Source organism: Alternaria ventricosa (assembly GCF_023758065.1).
Source record: "Alternaria ventricosa strain BMP 2768 chromosome Unknown scaffold_17, whole genome shotgun sequence".
Lineage (NCBI taxonomy): Eukaryota > Fungi > Ascomycota > Dothideomycetes > Pleosporales > Pleosporaceae > Alternaria > Alternaria ventricosa.
The window spans coordinates 227,243-243,465 of record NW_026055697.1 but is presented as its reverse complement, the minus strand read 5'-3'; the positions used below and the strand labels follow the sequence as shown (position 1 = coordinate 243,465).

At 51.5% G+C, this 16,223-nt stretch overlaps 7 protein-coding genes and 1 non-coding gene across 8 annotated transcripts; 5 read left to right on the top strand and 3 right to left on the bottom strand.

Moving 5' to 3' along the window:
- Positions 1 to 53: 53 nt before the first annotated feature.
- On the top strand, positions 54 to 1,262 carry J4E93_008545 (uncharacterized protein; the record flags this gene model as incomplete). Its single annotated transcript, XM_049346443.1, has 1 exon — positions 54 to 1,262. The coding sequence occupies one exon, from the start codon at positions 54 to 56 to the stop codon at positions 1,260 to 1,262; it is 1,209 nt and encodes a 402-aa protein (XP_049196333.1).
- A 3,383-nt stretch (positions 1,263 to 4,645) lies between these two features.
- On the top strand, positions 4,646 to 5,462 carry J4E93_008544 (uncharacterized protein; the record flags this gene model as incomplete). Its single annotated transcript, XM_049346442.1, has 2 exons — positions 4,646 to 4,768; positions 4,830 to 5,462. 2 exons carry the CDS (start codon positions 4,646 to 4,648, stop codon positions 5,460 to 5,462), a joined length of 756 nt encoding a protein of 251 aa, XP_049196332.1.
- A 521-nt stretch (positions 5,463 to 5,983) lies between these two features.
- On the bottom strand, positions 5,984 to 6,075 carry J4E93_008543. Its single transcript has one exon. It is a non-coding gene; the product is annotated as a tRNA-Asn (tRNA).
- Positions 6,076 to 6,161: 86 nt separating this feature from the next.
- On the bottom strand, positions 6,162 to 7,183 carry J4E93_008542 (uncharacterized protein; the record flags this gene model as incomplete). Its single annotated transcript, XM_049346441.1, has 5 exons — positions 6,162 to 6,206; positions 6,265 to 6,314; positions 6,362 to 6,475; positions 6,665 to 7,017; positions 7,083 to 7,183. The coding sequence occupies 5 exons, from the start codon at positions 7,181 to 7,183 to the stop codon at positions 6,162 to 6,164; spliced, it is 663 nt and encodes a 220-aa protein (XP_049196331.1).
- A 588-nt stretch (positions 7,184 to 7,771) lies between these two features.
- On the top strand, positions 7,772 to 8,841 carry J4E93_008541 (uncharacterized protein; the record flags this gene model as incomplete). The annotated part of the gene is made up of 4 exons (XM_049346440.1): positions 7,772 to 7,802; positions 7,901 to 7,979; positions 8,030 to 8,553; positions 8,603 to 8,841. 4 exons carry the CDS (start codon positions 7,772 to 7,774, stop codon positions 8,839 to 8,841), a joined length of 873 nt encoding a protein of 290 aa, XP_049196330.1.
- Positions 8,842 to 8,845: 4 nt separating this feature from the next.
- On the bottom strand, positions 8,846 to 9,981 carry J4E93_008540 (uncharacterized protein; the record flags this gene model as incomplete). Its single annotated transcript, XM_049346439.1, has 2 exons — positions 8,846 to 9,525; positions 9,615 to 9,981. 2 exons carry the CDS (start codon positions 9,979 to 9,981, stop codon positions 8,846 to 8,848), a joined length of 1,047 nt encoding a protein of 348 aa, XP_049196329.1.
- A 1,395-nt stretch (positions 9,982 to 11,376) lies between these two features.
- On the top strand, positions 11,377 to 13,589 carry J4E93_008539 (uncharacterized protein; the record flags this gene model as incomplete). The annotated part of the gene is made up of 4 exons (XM_049346438.1): positions 11,377 to 11,479; positions 11,538 to 12,307; positions 12,366 to 13,196; positions 13,245 to 13,589. The coding sequence occupies 4 exons, from the start codon at positions 11,377 to 11,379 to the stop codon at positions 13,587 to 13,589; spliced, it is 2,049 nt and encodes a 682-aa protein (XP_049196328.1).
- Positions 13,590 to 14,229: 640 nt separating this feature from the next.
- Positions 14,230 to 15,531, top strand: J4E93_008538 (uncharacterized protein; the record flags this gene model as incomplete). Its single annotated transcript, XM_049346437.1, has 3 exons — positions 14,230 to 14,297; positions 14,345 to 14,377; positions 14,433 to 15,531. 3 exons carry the CDS (start codon positions 14,230 to 14,232, stop codon positions 15,529 to 15,531), a joined length of 1,200 nt encoding a protein of 399 aa, XP_049196327.1.
- Positions 15,532 to 16,223: the final 692 nt, after the last annotated feature.

The following is a 16,223-nucleotide window of genomic DNA, read 5'->3' as shown; positions in this document are numbered from 1 at the left end:
CAGATACTCTAACAGCAATCTAGACTACCTATCCTCTTCGCAGAGCTGCCACCATGGCGCAAGTAGAGAACGAGCACGCGAGCGATAACCCTCGAGATGGCCTCCAAACAAGCCCGGCGCGCGCATTAGACGACAACCCCATAGACCTCCACATTATCGGTCGCGGTACATGCGGCACCATATACACCTGCGTGGATCTCTCCACGGCTGCATACAAGATTGGTCGGGATCGAGACGCACTATGGAATGATATACGGCTGACGGCTCACGTACATCGGTCATTGATGGAGTCAGAACGCCACTGGAAAATCAAAGATCACACTCCCAGGGTGCCAGCTATCAAGGGCTGGGTAGCAGATGAAGCTAAGGAAGACTTCTGGGCAGAATTCGCCGGCTGTTTCACGGAAGCCGAAGACAAGAAGACGGCACCATTCCTGTTTTCTCTGTCCCTTATCCCTACATTAGGCCCTGAGGTTCGGCACGCTCTGATGACGCGCTACGAGTTCACTACATCCAAAGCCGCGGTATTCGCCAATCCCGAGAACGACTTTTGTCTTGTGCGACCATATCTTGGACTGGCAACACGCAAGGACGAACCGTTGTGCAGGTCGGAAAATCTTTGGAACTTTCCTCTAACGAGGGAGGACCTCGGATCGTTTCCATTTGACGATGGCCTGGCGATGGAATTGGCGAAAGAAATGGCTACAGGCCTGGCTATCATACATTGGCATGCTCTCGTAGACGGTATGGATATCGAATTCGTACTTGGTGGAGCAAATAATTGGGATGGGCAGCAAGTCATTCCTTCTGGCGATTTGGAAACCTCAGAGCCCTTCTGCTCCTCCTCACCGCCGAATCTCGTTCTTGGCGCCCCGATGTCGAAATCCAGCTGGAGACAGGACCGATGGGACCGAACACATCATATGTCAGATGAAATGCGCCTTTACGTCCTCGATTTCGACAAAGCCTCGCTCCTCTCCTTCGATCGACCCGAAGCCGCCATACAGCGGTTAGTCACAGCGGTGACCTGTAACGATCCATACTTCCCCGATCCCTCGGCTACAGAAGACGGAGATAAACAGTTGTGGAATGCTTTCAGAGCGACGTACCTCGAGACTGCACACTCTGTGTCGAAGCCCCTTCGACGGACGTATGGGAAACGAGCGAGAGGCTGGCCCTTGTGGTTTATGGAACAATGGGAGAAGAAGGCGGAACAGCTGTCGGGAGGGAGGAACGGCGAGTTCATCGAGTTTGGGGACTAACAACTCACAGCTGTATTCGGAGCCCCGAGGCTGCTTTTCGGCCGCAATGCTCGCAATACAGATAAGCTCGTATTCCCGATATGTACCTGATATACTCTGCGCTATGGAGATTTACGCTGTGTTTCCATTTGATATGCTGCGGAATCCTGCACAATGAATACGTCAGGGTCAGGTACGCTCCATGAAGAGCGAGCTCTGTCGCAGCATCCCAGGCACCTTGTCATGATCGCAGCCTTATGGTCATCCTTCGTATGATTGAGATGTAGTACATCCAACTAGTTCGCCTTTTATTTCATGCGATGATGGCCTCGAAGCTTCTCACGGGTGATACGATTGGTGTGGCCTCAGTACTAGTACCGATGTCAGCTGCCAAGTCTGTGGCGTTGCTCAGCCTCACTCGTTTCTGTCTACTCCCGTTAGTATATCTCATCAGAAACCCCCTTCATTCGAAACCGCTGCCTTGCATCTCGCATTCGAAACCGGGGCTTTACCTTACGGCCAGGGCGTTCGCCATGTCAACAAACCACACAAGCACCAGTGTCTCTACCAACCCAACACAGGTCCGGCAGACTTTCTCTACCCGATTCTCGCCTCTTCTGCATAACGGTGACAGCTTCCGACTTTTGCGCGTGCTGCCTAGCCTGAGCCATGGTTCTTCAATACGATGCGAATTAAACACGGCTTCCATCTCACGGGAACGAAACAAATATATCGCTGGGTCGTACGTCTGGGGCCCTCCCGAGCCAACAATGTCCATACTCGTGGACGGCGGACACTTCCAAGTGCGAGAAAATCTATTTCGTTTCTTAAAGGCCTTCCGCAGCTGTTACAAGACGCAGGCTATATGGCTGGATGCCATATGCATCAATCAAGACGACGTTCAAGAGCGGAGTCATCAAGTTCAAGAGATGAAACGGATCTATTCTGGTGCCAAGTGCGTTTACAGCTGGCTCGGCTACGACAAACCAATGCCTCATACTAGCATTTTCAATCGACAGTACATACTCGATTCGTACTATCGATGCATAAGAGATGAGCGCCAACATAAACGACGAAGAGAGCAGTTGGAGTACATCTTACGAGCAGATTATTGGTCACGGATGTGGATCGTTCAGGAATTTCTTCTTGCAAAGAAGGTCCAGTTGTTGGTAGGAAAAAACAAACTTCCCTACAGCAAGTTGAAGAAGATTTTGCTAGATGGCGCTCTCTTTGATGGATGGAGTGAAACATCGCAAAGTCAAGATAAAATGATCGCTCTTATAACCTATCGAACCGGGTGGAGGTCGCTTGAGGCATTGTTTGAGAAGTTTGGAATGTTACCTCGATCAGTCCCTCTAGACGGTGTTTTCGCTTTACTTGGCCTACTCGAGGGGACTGAAGAAGACTTGAGGCTCACCAACATCGTCGATTATAGCCTCACCGTATGGCAGCTTCTCCAGCAAATCTTGAGGCTAGACATCCTGAAGTCTCCTTTCAAATTTGCCGAACAGTACAATCGTTATGTTATCAAAGGACAAAGAGACAACTACATGGGCGGTCATGTTGGATTGAAACTGATGACAACCCAGCCTATGCAACCACGCGGTGCCGATGACAGTCATTATGCGCGCACTGAAGGTTCCTCCTGGGAGATGGCTATGGGTATACGAACTTCCCAACGCAGCGGGATTTACAGAGAGGTCGACGCCGAGGCTGTCGAAGTCGCAATGTACACATCGCGATGGCGCTCCATTTCTGGGCAAAGTGGCGTATTAGTCAGACTGTCTCAGTATCCTGGAACACTAACGGCATCGGACTCTCTTTATGCGCACGTCCTAGTGGAAGCTTGTGACTCACGATGTGCTACTACCTGTGCCACTCATACAGTTATTGGCTTCTCATGGACACTTACCCACAAGCATGAGCATACCGGCCAATTACTATCGACTACATCAATCGATGTGCCACTACTTGCCTCTTATGCTTCAGGGGATGTTTCTCGGCTTATTCTCAACATCCGGCAACGATCAATGGAGGTGGTAGAAGCTATAAGCAGCAAGGTACGCATGACCGCGAACCACGATTTCAATATTTACGACAGTCGAACCCCGTACAAACTAGAGACGGATGTCGAGACTATGGTGATATTGTCGACCTTTATGAAAGATCTAGAAACTCATAACGGATGGCAAGGATTGTTAGCGCTGGCAATGGACTTGATACGAGAATCAGGAACTGAAGAAGATGCTCCGGGCCCAATTATCCCCCTCTCTCGAAGGAAGCATGTGTTGTAAAAGAGGGGGAGACACGCGCGGATCGATGGACGAGATCGAGAATCAAGGGACGCTACGTTGCGCTACTGAGGTAGATGCGTCTCTCCTGACTACTTACTCAAGAGTATAAGGATGTTGGTTACTGTTTGTTGATTGTGTCTTCGTGTTATGTCTGGACATAGAGAAAGTATCCAGGTTTCCAGCGCATGTCGTTCCTCTCCCAGTTGGTGCAACCGATGGCTGTCGTGATACCCGGCTTCCGCACTGTTTTTGACTGAATAATTCTTTTGTATCACAGAGTCTATCGATATAGGTGTTATTACGCGTCATGAAGATGGATGTTTATAGTAAGATCATCAACTATGCTTAAATATAGTTGTAGAGAGTGTATAGTCTTACTTACTACATAGAATTCTGACTCTTCGTCTCTTGTGAAATGTGCGTTGCAGGATGTCATATCTAATTGTGACTATCAAAACTCTAAGTAAGAGCTTGATAAAGACTGCATTACATACATCCAGTTGAGACTTCGATTATGCTTCTTTATGCGAGCCTAGCCGAGAGCCTAGGACTCCAGTATATGTACAAGCGTACTAATACGGGCGTGTCTGATGCGGTGTATATTTTTTGGTGGGGAATTGGGGAGCAGCTGCGCAGCGCTGTTTGACTAACGATTTAGTTATCATATCTGCATCATCGTGTGTGAGTCGCTGCTAGGGGAACAGCTAGCAGGTTATCGTGATATTGGTCGACCAGAGCTCGAGTGACGGCTCGCAGCGGCCGATCATCATGACCTTGAGTACGAATGTAATCAGGGGGCTCTCAGCAGATACGATTCCAGTGAAGCTCGTAGGGATAGATAACCACAATGTCAGCGATACTCGGAGCGAGCGAGGCAGCCTGAGCCGAGTAGATTGATAGGCAGCAATCACAACAATAACAATGTAAATAGTGCCTATTAGCCGAGTAGTAAAGGCGTACAACTCTTGCAACAACCAATAGTGATCCCTCGTTCTGCCGACGGAAGGTACAACCTCACTGACCTACACAACTTTCCCGACTCTATCTGCTTCGTTGCGCTACCCATAAACCTTTACAATCTAGCAAATATCGAATGCAATCGCCACAGAGATGCCCAACTACGCGCGACAGAGTTCCCTGGACCTGGACGAGATATTCGGCCACTATATCAAGAACGATAGCAACGCCGCCATGATGAGAAACATCCGTACCAAAGAGAGAATGAGCAGCGCTGTGGGTAGCCGGGAAAGACTAGTCTTATGTCGAGAGAATACACTGACCTCTCCAACCACAGCATCACTGCGAGGACAAGGAGTATGGCGGTGGCCCATCAATGAGATGTGTCAGCGCGCTGCACTTTTGTTGGTGTCTCGCTCCGGTCGTCGATAAGGACAAGAAGTCAGACACATATGGCGAAGTCGTGATCTGTGGGCAGCGCTTTCAGTGCATCTCCCCCAAAGGATGCGCCGTGCATCCATACCTAGCGGGCTACAACCTCGACGTCAAGAACGCGCGCAACAACTATCCAAATGTCAAGGTCGAGTGGAAGGCCATCTTCGAGTCATTCAAGGCTGAGCACGATGCAGCTGTGGCAGACAAGACGGAGCAACAGGAGTTAGTGAGGAAGGAGAAAGAGATGACCGAACCTCAGAAGAACCGCTACCGGAAGCTGCAAGACCAAGCCGCGTTCCAGAAAAGCCTCGAGAAGGAGCCTGACGTCAACCAAGAGGAAACTGCCCAGGAAGTAGGACAGTCTCCACCATGTCCACCCACTACGACTCCCGTCCGACCCCGTCGAAAAGACACCAAGAAAGCCAAGAGACAGAGAGCACGCAGAGACCGTGATAACGCAAAGGCCGCCAAGGAAATGGCCGAGGAAGATGATGTGTCAAGTGAGACAAGGGGTCTAGAGGTGAGACCGGCGTAAGAGCAGGCAAGACGCTCGCGAAGCTAAGGATGGTTACCCGTGGAAAGACCGGAGGGCCAAATTGACTCAATTTTCCAAGGCCTGTCGAAAGAAGGTGACATTATAGCATGGTGTGTGAGCGAGCATAGGTTTGGTGGATAATATGGAGTGTGCGTCGGGATAGTGCTAGCCCTGGAGAGCTTTGGCAGTCAGGCAGCAAGAGACTTCGAATGACAATGTTGAGACGTACAATATCGCGATCACATTGAAACACGCGTTATATCGCGTCATGACGGTATGAACTGCCGCTTTCGACGTCTTGAGCATATGTCGACGCGTAGCGTTGTTGTGAGGACGCGCACGAAGGAGCGTGGCCATAGCGCTAGCCGGTGACGTTTGCCGGTTATGTAAGCGCACAGCCATGTGGATCCTCGGCAGCTGTCAGTCCATGCCACTACCCACAACCCTAGCATCCAAAAATGTACTCCTCCATCAATCCACGCCAGTCTCCCGTCTCGTCCGCGCAAGCAGCAAAAAATTCACTCCTCCGGGAAGGCTCGAACTTCCAACCTCCTGATGACTGCTACTGCGAGCTGTAACAGTCAGACGCGCTAGCCAATTGCGCCACAGAGGATAACTGAATTGTGATGTGCAAATCCTCGATTGACTGGACCGTGATTCCAGGGCGTGCGCAGTCCGTTACGCCTTCTCCATGCCGACCTACGGCTTCCCAGTCCATACAGGTGGGCCCGGGATGTTGTATACCTAGGTAATGTCGTCAGCACAAGGCTCTTGAAGCAACCCGTGTCTCTATCGAGCGTACCGTCTTTGCCGAGACCTCGGGATTGTAAATGTCGATGTTGATCTCGGGTTCTATCGACGATCAGTCGCATGCTCTTTCTGGACATTGGCATACGTACGGTCCATACTCCACACGCCTGGAATCTTGACCATATACTCCTCGCTAGGAATCGAGCCTCCCTCCTTATCGTTCGTGACTTCCAAATGCGCGCATTCGGGGTAAAATTGTGGTTCTGAGCGACCCAGATCATTAGCGAGTTGCACCTTCCGTCATCTTAAAGAGCTGCATCTGAAGGAAGGAACCTTGGACGTACTGTTCGCGGAATGCAAGCTGATGATCTCATGCCTCACCAAATATCTTCCCGCCTTCAGCCCTACAGGCACCGTCTCACTCCATAGACTTGGACTTCCGTCCCACATACTGAACGCCTTCTGGAACCACTCTCCAGTCTCGATGCTCCCTTCCAGCAACCCCTTTTCACCAATCTTGAACCAATCTGCCGTCTCGCTAGAAAAGGTCGCGCAGTCATTCTCGGCGTTGTCGCAGTATGCCATCCAGGCTATCATAGGACCGACGGTGTGCACCCAGTACGAGTATACGGCGGTTATGTTTTCGCCCGCGCGAATGGGTATGTATGCGCGGGCGGGTGCACCGGGGGTGTTGCAGGAAAGAGACGTGTTGGTGGTTTCGAAAATGGGGTTGTTGGATATCCATTTTCGTTGTGGCATCCATGCGGCAGCGTCCTGCATGGCCTGGTCGCCATAAGGATCGTAGCTATGAAGAGCGTTAACTGGATCGACTTGTTTACATTCTTTGAGGACTCTGCATCTTGACCTTACCCAGGGTACCATATGTCTCCGACAGTATAGTTTAGAGCTCCGCCGTGAGCGGAGGCTCGATGGGCTAAGAGCACGGTGGTGGTTGCAAGGAGAGGCCACATGGTGATTCCCGTTACTCTGAGCGACATATGACTACAGGTAACTATACGACCAAGTTGATCTGTTCTTAGGAAAAAAAATTCTGTCTGTTTCGTCTGCTCAAAGTTGCTCAAAGAAAGCAGGACGACCGCCGCGAAGCTCCCCACATGACACCAATGTCCACCTCATATAACGTACCAGATATTCAGCGCAGCCACCCTTCCATCCGCGGGTTTGAGTAAGCAGCACTCATTCATTGCCCTGCCTTGATATTGCGCTACTTTCCAGGCCTCGCGAGGCTTGCATAAAAGCTGCACCTGACGTCAAGCTTCCTCCGGCACCTAGAGCAACTGCGTCAGTCTTTGACTATGGGCGAGCCAGTAGCATCAAGTCCCGGTGTTTCAGATCGGCAGTCGCAAAGTGATGGACATGTATGCAGGGATACACACATACGCGGGTAATATGCGAGAATGCTTGGTATGAGGCTTGATTGCGAGCACCTTGCTGTTTACCCGGAGTTACCTAACAAATGCTCTGATACACGCCGTACTTTATGTGGCACCACTGTGTTCGAAAACTACATGATGAGATGAAGACCTCAACTTCCACGAATGATAGCCGACCCCACTCTGTTGATGCATAGTATGTGCAAGTATATAACGTCCAAGCTTGAACTTGAGACCGTCAAACTATCTACAGCTCCTCCAAGATGCTTATCCAAATCCTTACTACAAGCCTAGCACTTGCTTCAGGTGTTTTCGCCGCGCAATTGACACAAGTCTCCAACTATGGCGGTAGTGCGCGAGCGAAACCAGGCATGTGAGTAAGACTCCTCCCCTCTTTGGCCTCTGACTGACACGCCACCCAAGGTGGGTGTATGTGCCTGACCAGGTCAAGAGCGATGCACTAGTCGTGGCGATCCACTCATGCCAGTCGTCGGCACAGCAGTATTTCCAAAACTCCCTGATTCCATGGAAGAAAGGGTCGGATAGCAAAGGCTACGTGACGGTCTGGCCAAGCTCCACGACTGAGTGTTGGGATGTATCCAGCAAAGCTTCGTTATCGCATAACGGCGGTGGCGATTCGAACGCGATCGCGAACATGATCATTTATGCGGTCGACAAGTACAAGATCGACCCCAAGAAAGTGTTCGTTACGGGTGGCTCATCAGGTGGCATGATGAGCAATGTTCTCGCTGCCACATATCCCGAGCTCATCAGCGCCGTGTCTCTCTACTCGGGTGTACCCGCTGGGTGTTTCGTCTCTGCATCCGGAGCGGCAGCAGCATGGAATAACACCTGCTCTGGCGGGCAGTCCATCTCGACTGCGCAGCACTGGGGTGACGTAGTTCGAGGGATGTATCCCGGGTATAACGGAACACGACCGCGCATGCGTAAGTCCCAGGTTAAATGCGCTCATGAACCACGTACTGACTTCTCAAGAATTCTGGCATGGCTCGGTAGATGGAACGTTGAGCCCGAAAAACTACGACGAGACGCTGAAGCAGTGGACCAACGTGTTTGGCGTCAGTACCACGCCGACAAGCTCGAAGAAAGATACGCCAGAGCGCAACTACCGCACTGACGACTTCGGTCCGAGTGTCGAAGGCATCTGGGCAGTAGGGGTAGGCCATAGCGTTCCTTCGCATCTGACCGTATCGGAAGCCTGGTTTGGCCTGTGACCGGTCAATGGCTCTCGCTTCTACGGTGCACTTCCTTTGGTACTTCTAGCGTATCCCTTCGTACCGGTTTTCGAACAGGGCTTATTTCGGGACGCGGCGAATCTTGTATAGGCGGCGGGGATGTACTGCCCTCGATACCTGACGTAGATGCAATGCTTGCCGCATATACGCTATTTTCTCTTTCTTCGCGGAGCTTGCTGTACGTGCGACTGATCCGCTCTAGATCGGGGTTCCGAAGAATTTCGCCAGGAACCTCGGGGAATTTATGAGTGTCTTCGTCGTTGCTGACATGCTCTGTATCGAGCTTCTCATGTGCTGCGTCGCCCAGGTAATTGCCAGCAGACGTCAGCCACTTACGCACAACGTTTCTGCCAGCTGTCGGCTGATCGGTTTGGTTGTTGTCTTGCTGACCATCATGAGAGGAAGGACTGGGGTGAGGATGCTCGGAGCCGGGGTGCGTGATGGTCGGGATCAATTCCATAGCAATAGGCGACTCTGAACGTATGCCTAGGCCTGTCTCTGAGATACGTTTGGGGTTGCAGTCGACGGAGGATGGAGATCGCGGAGATGGTCGTCGCTCACTACTACGACTGGGGCGCGATGAGCCAGAGTTCTCATAATGATGCCCGGGCTTCTCTTGGAGAGCCTCATCGCCACCAGTCGACCACAGGATGTATAGAGAGCCTAGTGCTGCCAAGATCGTTCCAGCTATAGGTGACCATTGCCCTAAGCACTCTGTCAGCACCGATCATACCACTGCGTACTCTACTCACCAATCGAAGCCATAGGCTCTGTCATATGTCGCACCTGAGGGCTGAAGAAGTTTGCTTCGCCAACCCCAATGATTGTGATAATCACCCCGCCGAATAAGGGAATCTCTATGACGCTCAAAAACTTTCTCACTACGTTGTTGATGCCTTTCATCTCCCCAACTGTCATGTTGGCCCCCTCGATCCGAGTGTCTAGCGGCTCCACGTGACGTCGTCGCTTCCAGTTGATCTCGAGGATTTTATCCCACGTGAAAATCAGAGACAGTATCGCAGGTATGCAGAACCCGGCGGAGAGCAGCATGGCGGCATTGAAGGTCAAGATGCGCGGCACGGGAATGACATAGACGTCGGCGGCAGATCCACCTCGCATCGGGGATTTCGGACCCACGCTTTCAGAGCATGTCAGATTGCAAGTAGCATGCTCGTACGGAAATTTAGCGGCACTTTGAAAAGGATTCCCACTATCGTCGCTACTACAGGCCGTTGAAGTGACCCGGTAGAATTCGACGCAGAGGGCCAGCAGCCCCATCAAGATCAGTATTGTCCAGAGGAATATGATGTTGCGACCGGGAGACTGGAAATAGGTTCGCGACAACCTCACAGTGAGAGGCGCGGCTAAAATGCCAATTGCGCAGAACTGGAAAGCCTGCACATGCGAAATCGATCGATCAGCTTTGTCGCACGGCATATTGGCACCAAGAACTTACTCCGTAAATGTCCATATCGACGCCGCCTACAAAGTTTCTTGGTCAGATGTGGGCTTCTTGGAGTTCTTGGTGGCTGTTGTACTGACCATTCGTATGCGCGGCTGCTAGCACGAGGGCCTGCAGGGCCGAGATGGCCGGCAGAATTAAAACGGCAGCCAGACAGGTGTTCCGTAGCCATTCTGCTTTGCGAAATGTTACGCATGCGGCGACGAGAACATAGTACAGGATCTGTATTCATGCATCAGTTTTCTGATAGGTCCAGACCCGCTCTACACGTGGTATGGAGTCGGTACTAACACGCGACCCTGCTCCATAGTTGGAAGAAATGGGCCAGGCACAGACGACTTGTAGCGTTGGGCTAGACGTCGTAGCGGTCGAGGTAGCGGTTGCAAAATCGGATAGCGCTCTAGTTGCAGACATGCTTCCCTGGTATGGGTAAAGACAGATGAGATGAAGACATTGCTGAATGAGCCGTCACGAAGGAAGAGGAGCGGCATAGGTATGCGTGCTGCGCATAAGGGCGACTCCGGGGTAAGGCGTGCCATGTCGATCTCCAATGGTTTGGGGCAATGCAGATTACCGGTGAACTATATCGTCTTCGCCTGTCGCAGTTGCATAGGGCGAGAGGCTGAGTAGAAAGCCTGACCTGTCAGCGCTGGACCCTTTCTCGATACGGGAGGCGCTACTCGCTAGCGGCCCAACCGGCGCCGAGGTGCCATCATCTTCTCATGCTGGGCTGCGAGCTCCGCCTCCTGGGCTGCAGATGTCGCGACAATACAAGAGCCTCACTTGCCTGCCGCCATGCCCATGTCGCGCGTCATCGTACAAGCAATTTCTCGGCGTCGGTACTGAAGTCCACGGTTGCGACAGAGGCCCAGGCACGCCGGCTCACAGATCGCCTGCAACGTCTAGCGGGCGTACGTACCCATCAATCGGCCCTTACCTAGAACCCAAAAGCTTGTTCTTGCACGTTTTAAACGTCAGGACACCTCCTAGGGTTTTTCTGGCCCCAAGATCATCTTGCAGTGTGGATTTCCAGCATTGCTACGGGGCGCAACATGTTGATTCAGCGCGCCACAGAGACCGAGAGGCCTGACCTTGATACTAGCAAGATCAAAGAGTGGCGCTCCATAGTGACTCTCATTGTTTTTGTACTGACAAGTAAGTAGCATGTGTATACTGACATTGTAGATGGCGGACTAACGAGGAAATGCTGTAGACATCAACGTTCTGTTTCCATTCCACATACCCATCTATGTGCCGCGGATAATATGGACCCCATTCATCAAGACCATGAGCGCGTTGCGCATCATCGCACCACCACAACACCCAACGAGGGTCCGAAATGGCAAATCTGGGCCGTTCGTGCGGTTTGATTTTCCCATGAACTTCATAACAACACCTCTGGTAGCCGATCTCTTTCTACTAGCTATCCTTGCTATTGGCGCAAAAGAAGTGAGAGGCGGCACCCTTGGTGATCAGGGCATCGTTCCATACGACATCATGTTATTCTTCCTATCCCTTGCTTACATCGCCATCTCTGTCGATGCTTCCGGTCTCATTAGATGGCTAGCTTTCAAAGTTTTGCAGAAAGGAGGAAAAGTCGGTCATCGGCTTTTCTTCTACCTGTATGCCTTCTTCTTCCTTCTCACTGCGTTCATCGGTAACGATCCGGTCATCTTGTCTGGCACTGCGTTTCTGTCGTACATGACGCGTGTATCAAGCAACATCAAGCACCCAAGGGCGTGGATCTTCACTCAATTCTCGGTCGCCAACATCGCATCGGCGATACTGGTATCATCCAATCCGACCAACCTGGTCTTGGCCGGCGCGTTTGGGATCACATTCATCAAGTACACAGCAAACATTATCGTACCAGTCCTTGTCACAGGAGTCGTACTGTATCCTTTCTTGTTGTACATCATCTTCCACGACGAATCTCTCATCCCCGCCTCTATCAAGATGGAAGACCTTCCAGATGAACTGAAGGTAAGCAAACCCCACAAGGAGGTGTTACAGTATGTGCTGACAAAGCTCCCTCCAATAGAACAAGAAACCGGTCAATCCCAATATTCCCTTTGCCAAAGGTACACCGGAAGAGAACGAGAGCGATCCCAGCAGCGACGATGACGAACAAGAGAAGAAGCTGTCCCTCGAGGAAGTCCTAAATCCCTTCTTGGATAAGAATGGCGCAATCTTTGGAGCAGCGATTATGGCAGCTACCCTGATTACTGTCTTGGCGATCAATGCTGCTTCTCAAGGCTCTCATGAACGTCCGGTGTTCTGGGTCACTTTACCCGCTGCATTCGTCATGCTTATCTTCGATCTTACAATGGGTTGGCTCAACCGGGCAGAGACACGTAAGATCGCCCACGAGGGCCGACGCAGGGCAGAGGCCGCACTCGCTGAAAGAGCCGAGACTAGGAGGCAGTCTGTTATACAGGAAGAGCTGGACGCGATCGCCAAGCAAGCGGATCACGATACGGCCCAGAACCCCGAGGAAAAGTCGCAGCCATTGGCTGAGGCGTCCAGTCACATATTGAGCGGCCGAACCCGAGAGATGATGGGCGCGGAACTTGTATCACAAGAAGAGAAGAAGCTGGAGCCATCCAAGAGGCCGATGCCAACCACCCTCGCGTCACTCGTCGCAGATTCGTATAGATGGGCACAGGAGACGTTTCCGACAACTATGACCGTCTTCCATCATCTTCCTCTGGCTCTCGTTCCTTTTGCCTTTTGCATGTTTGTGCTAGTTCAGGCTCTGGTCACCAAGGGATGGGTTCCAGTTTTTGCACATGCTTGGGACCACTGGGTTGAGAAGACCGGGACGGTCGGTGCGATTGGCGGCATGGGCTTCGTCTCAGTCATACTGTGCAACGTAAGTCTCGGTTTCACCATAACACTCCATTAGCTGACCGTTGACCAGTTTGCTGGAACTAACATCGGTACCACGATCCTCATTTCCAGGGTGGTCCAATCGTGGCAAGAAATTCACCGTCAAAACGGCATTCCAATCTCCGATCGAACGTTCTGGGGCACAATTTACAGCATGGCCATCGGTGTCAATTACGGTGCTTTCAGTCTTGCCTTCAGTGCATCGCTGGCGGGCATGCTCTGGCGCGATATCTTGGGCAGAAAGCACATCCATGTCGGCGGTCTGGAGTTTGCGCGCGTCAATCTGCCCATCATTGCGATCACCATGCTTGTTGGTTTAGTTGTTCTCGTTGGCGAGATCTACATCATGAGGACGGACGCTCCCTATGATAGCTGATGAGGCAGAACATCAAGGCTGTACATATGGACTGCGAACTGCGATGTACGCCGCATTAAAAGTATTTTTTCCTCTTCCGACCTTCGCAGTCGCCATCGCCACATTTGAGCGTGCATCAACAGTCTGGAATGGACTGTGTTCCTCCTGCGTTCGGGCAATTGTACTCTTCTGAGGCTTCGTGCTTTGAAGGTGGTACCAGGCCCAGCGACGAGACAAGCGCCGGCCGTTTATGAGAAGGGACCAAGGGATCGATTAACGGCGGATGAGGTATTGGGATAAGCAAATGGGGAAACGGAGGCTGGAAAAGACAGATTCACCACGAGGCCGTCATCCACACATCCGCAATGGACGACGAGGATGGGCCGATGCAAGATTCTAGACTATAGACGCGCGCGAGACCAAGGCCGGAACCACTGTCCACGTCTTAATCAACATTCTACTCATACCCTTTCTTTTAAACGGTAACACGAACATCGTAACTGCCCGGTGTCTCAAAGCTCGGTCCCTTTCTCGTGACACCACCGGTATCGCGTTAGCGTGTCGTTAGCGCGGACCCTGATATCCGCTATCCCACGCCTACGACTCCCGATACTTTCACAAGAAACATTCTCAGCTCAGCATCTATACCTGATCTCTTAGTATGGCCAGCGCGACCCCTTTCCGCGACAATGGGCCTACGCTCGAGGCTACCGAGGCAGAGCTGTCAAGGTCAGTGATCACAGCGACAGCTACAAACGATTACTCACACCATACAGGCTTCTCGCAGAAGAGATATCCGTCCAGACCGAGTAAGTCTTGTCTCTGAGCGATCGCGCAAGGTTTCATATCTAAACTCCCACGCAGACTCGACAAGTTAAAGAGTAAGGTTGCAGAGCTTGAACTCAGGCGAAGAAATGTGGGCAAAGAGTGTCGTCACCTCACCCGCATCGTCGCTGAGAAGCTGTGCCTCAACTTCGTCGACAAGTTCCACACCACTCTACCACCAGAGCTCCGCGAGATGGTCTATGACTACGTCTGGGATGAGCCCATGCTCAGGCTGGTCTTCCATGACGTGACCTTGTGCGAGAAGACTTCGAACACTACAAGTGTCCCACGGTCCGTCGCGTCGAATGGCCCTCGAGTGCGGGACAAGTTCAATTTGGCGCCTTGGTCCGCGACCTGCGGGCGAGACAGCTGCCGCTGTTTCCATTGGTGGGAGCTTCCACTCTGGGTCCAGCACCAGTATGTCGGAATGGACATCGCAAGGGAAGTCGCCAAAGCGTACTATCGCAACAATTCCGGCCGTCAGTTGGATGCTCATCGCCTCCATGAACTGACCGACTTTCTGTCTGAAGATCACTTCCACCTCGGCGTCAAACCTCTCGACCACATCCGCCGTCTAGAGCTCTCCTTGGAAGAGGACTCTTTCATCAAAGGCGAGGACCGATTGGAATACTTTATTCAGAGCAAGGACGGCCAAGACACCTTCCAGCACCATTTCGAAACGCTCTTGGACGTGCGTGTCAAGAAGGGTTTCCACCTGACGATCAAGCTCCAATGGAACGGTGCTGAGATCTACTGCATGCCGGCTCTGGAGCGCTCCCGTAAAGTGGTTCACGCGTTGATGAAGGAAGGCGCCAAAGTCACTGTGCTTGCTTTTGAGATGAACTACCGCAAAGAGTACAACGTCTCAGATTACTACGCACTTGCGCCGAAAGACTGGCAGGAAAAGTGGATAAAGAGGGTGCGAAAAGCCCTTCGCCTCAAGCGCCGTCAACCTGCATCACTCAACGACTCCATGATGGCGCTTATTCATGATCACACTGAAACTGATATCAGTATTTTGGACAAAGACCTCGTGGGTGATTCAGAACAAGACAGGTTGGAAGACGATGCGTTTGTGAGGGCTATGGCTGGCTTAGAAGCTCCTCCCGACATGATCGGTCTTCTTTTTCCCATGTGACAGCTTTGGACACGCATAAGCTGTTGGTCAGCGTCTGGAACGTCCGAGCTTATTCCTGGATACTACTGTTTGAGTCCAAACTAGGGAGGCACGAAGGGGTATACTTGGCCAACGGACGGAACATTCGGTGTTGCAAGACACTTAGGGTCTATCTCATACTGCTGTAGCCCTTCGATGTATAATAAGACAAACTTAACCCATCACCCTTTTCTTCACATCTATCGCAGAGTATGGCAAAAACAACCCTCTTGTAGACAACCAGTTCAGACAGTATAAGTGTTGCGCAACAGCCAAAATGGCGTTGCAAGATAAGTTCAATTGATTCATCCCAGATCCCCACCAAATGTTTTGTTGCCTAGTAAAAGGACCCCGCGGGCCATCTCATTGCTCCGCATCCCAACACCAAGAAAACACCCTCAAGGATGACCACAAATCAGAATTTCCCCTCAAAGAAACAAGCCCAGCAATAAGAAGGCTCTGGCGATTGCAGGCCGAAGAGTAAACGCCAAAACGCACACCCAGATGTTTTGTGACCAGAAGAAGGAAAAAAAGGAAATCGACCCGTACCCGACCAGCGCCATGCTTGCTATGTACATTTGCCGCAAAAGAAAAATGGAAAACTAGAAAAAATCCCACACGGAGATTAGAAAAGTAGCGATTAAGTGGTATCGTGCTTTGGACATTACAAGGAA